This window comes from Eurypyga helias, unplaced genomic scaffold (assembly GCF_000690775.1).
Source record: "Eurypyga helias isolate BGI_N326 unplaced genomic scaffold, ASM69077v1 scaffold23586, whole genome shotgun sequence".
In the NCBI taxonomy this organism is placed as follows: Eukaryota; Metazoa; Chordata; class Aves; order Eurypygiformes; family Eurypygidae; genus Eurypyga; species Eurypyga helias.
Window position 1 is genome coordinate 6,740 of NW_010254964.1, and position 1,605 is coordinate 8,344.

At 59.6% G+C, this 1,605-nt stretch overlaps 1 protein-coding gene across 1 annotated transcript; it reads right to left on the bottom strand.

The window, feature by feature from the left end:
- Window positions 1–760: 760 nt before the first annotated feature.
- Window positions 761–1,454, bottom strand: LOC104510815 (ankyrin repeat domain-containing protein SOWAHD-like). The gene is given in 2 exon segments (XM_010153184.1): window positions 761–1,324; window positions 1,326–1,454. Coding segments are annotated over 2 exon segments (693 nt in total).
- Window positions 1,455–1,605: the final 151 nt, after the last annotated feature.

Sequence of the window (1,605 nt, forward strand, 5' to 3'; positions counted from 1 at the left end):
CTTCACCAAGAAACAGCTTTATCTGTCATAAACAAACAGCAACCCAGAGGAGGCACAGGTGGTGGAGATTCGGGGATCTCACAGGGAGCTGGAAAGCGTTTGCAGCTCGGTGGGGCGGTCTGCTTGCCTGTACCCACTCTCCCTGCCAGCAGAGAAGCGTACATAAAAAAGTGTTTGGGGGGAGGTTGTTTCTGAAGACATAGTTGCTTCTCCATCATCAGCCCAGTGCCAGGCCTCTGGCATCTCAGAGTATGGTTGTGAAATATTTACTGACATTCTGCCAGTGCCTCTGCTCAAGCACCAGAGGTGCCAGGACCCGTCCAACCTCACAGCATTGCTGGGATCCGGGGCGGCACCGATAGCCAAGTCACTGAGTTGTTGTGTGACCCACCAACAGTCACACACAAGTCTGTTGGCAGCCCAGGACGGGCAGCCCAAACACCCACCCCAGGCCTCCAGCACTGAACGCCACCTCCCACAGTGGGTCACATCCCCTGTGGGCATGCGGGGTGTCGGTGAAGGAGCTCCCCGCAGCAGGGCCAGCGTGTGAGCCAGTGTGGGAAGGAGGGCCCACAGTATGACACCAGCACAGCCCCAAAAGACCACACGAGACCCAGGGTGGCTGCAGTGCCCCTGTGCAGGGATTAATCCCTGTTTGGACAGGATTTTGAGCGCTGGCCCTCACCAATTTCCCAGCTCCCTGCAGGCCCATCTGGCTGATACTCAGCATGGGTTTGCAAGCGAATAGGCCAGGGGAGCTTCAGTGCTCTTGGAAGAAAGCAAATGCCTGTCTGACAAAGCGTTGGAGGGTCGACAGGTTCCAGGAATGCTGGGATTTCCCCTCCGGCCCGGAGTCCACACAGTCCCGCCCTGCCCTGGCCTCTCTAGATGACTTACAGTTGTTGTTGGTGTTGTGAGAGCGCAGCTGGGCCAAGTCCTCCTCCAAGGCCCCCGCCAGCTCCTTCAGCTCCCTGGAGGTGTCTGCCCTCAGGTACTGCCAAGCCTTGCGCCCGCTGTGGTCCCTGCGGCTGGTGTCCGCCCCGTAAGCTCCCACCAGCACTTTGATGAGCAGCTCATGTCCCTGCAGAGCGGCCAAGTGCAAAGGGGTGAGCCCGCCGCTGGCCGTGGGGATGTTCACATTGACAGGGTAGCCCTTCTTCTGGGCGTGGGAGATGACCTGGATGAAGCTCTCATGGTGGCCGTGCTTAGCAAGCCAGTGGAGAGCGGTGAAGCCCGTCACAAAGTCTTTCCTGGTCAGCAGGCTGGGATCCAGGTCCAGCAGCCTGATGATGCTGTCCGTGTCACCTTGGGCCACCGTCAGCAGCCCACTCGTGTTCCAGGGGATCCAGGGCAAGTGATAGCACCTCGGGGCTCTGCTCCGGCTTCTGCTCTTGGTATGGCCCTGCCAACAGACTGCTGCCATTGGATGTCTTCTGAGTGGAGGCAAACCGCATGGTGCTGCCAGAGCTATTGCTCTGCAGGAGGATTTCCTTCAACTCCTTCCTCCGGGTACTGCCGGGGCCAACGGAGAGCCTGCCCGCAGCCCTACCCCAGCTCCCCGAGCCCTGGCTGCTCCAGCTTACGCTCCTGTTGGTGTCCATCTTC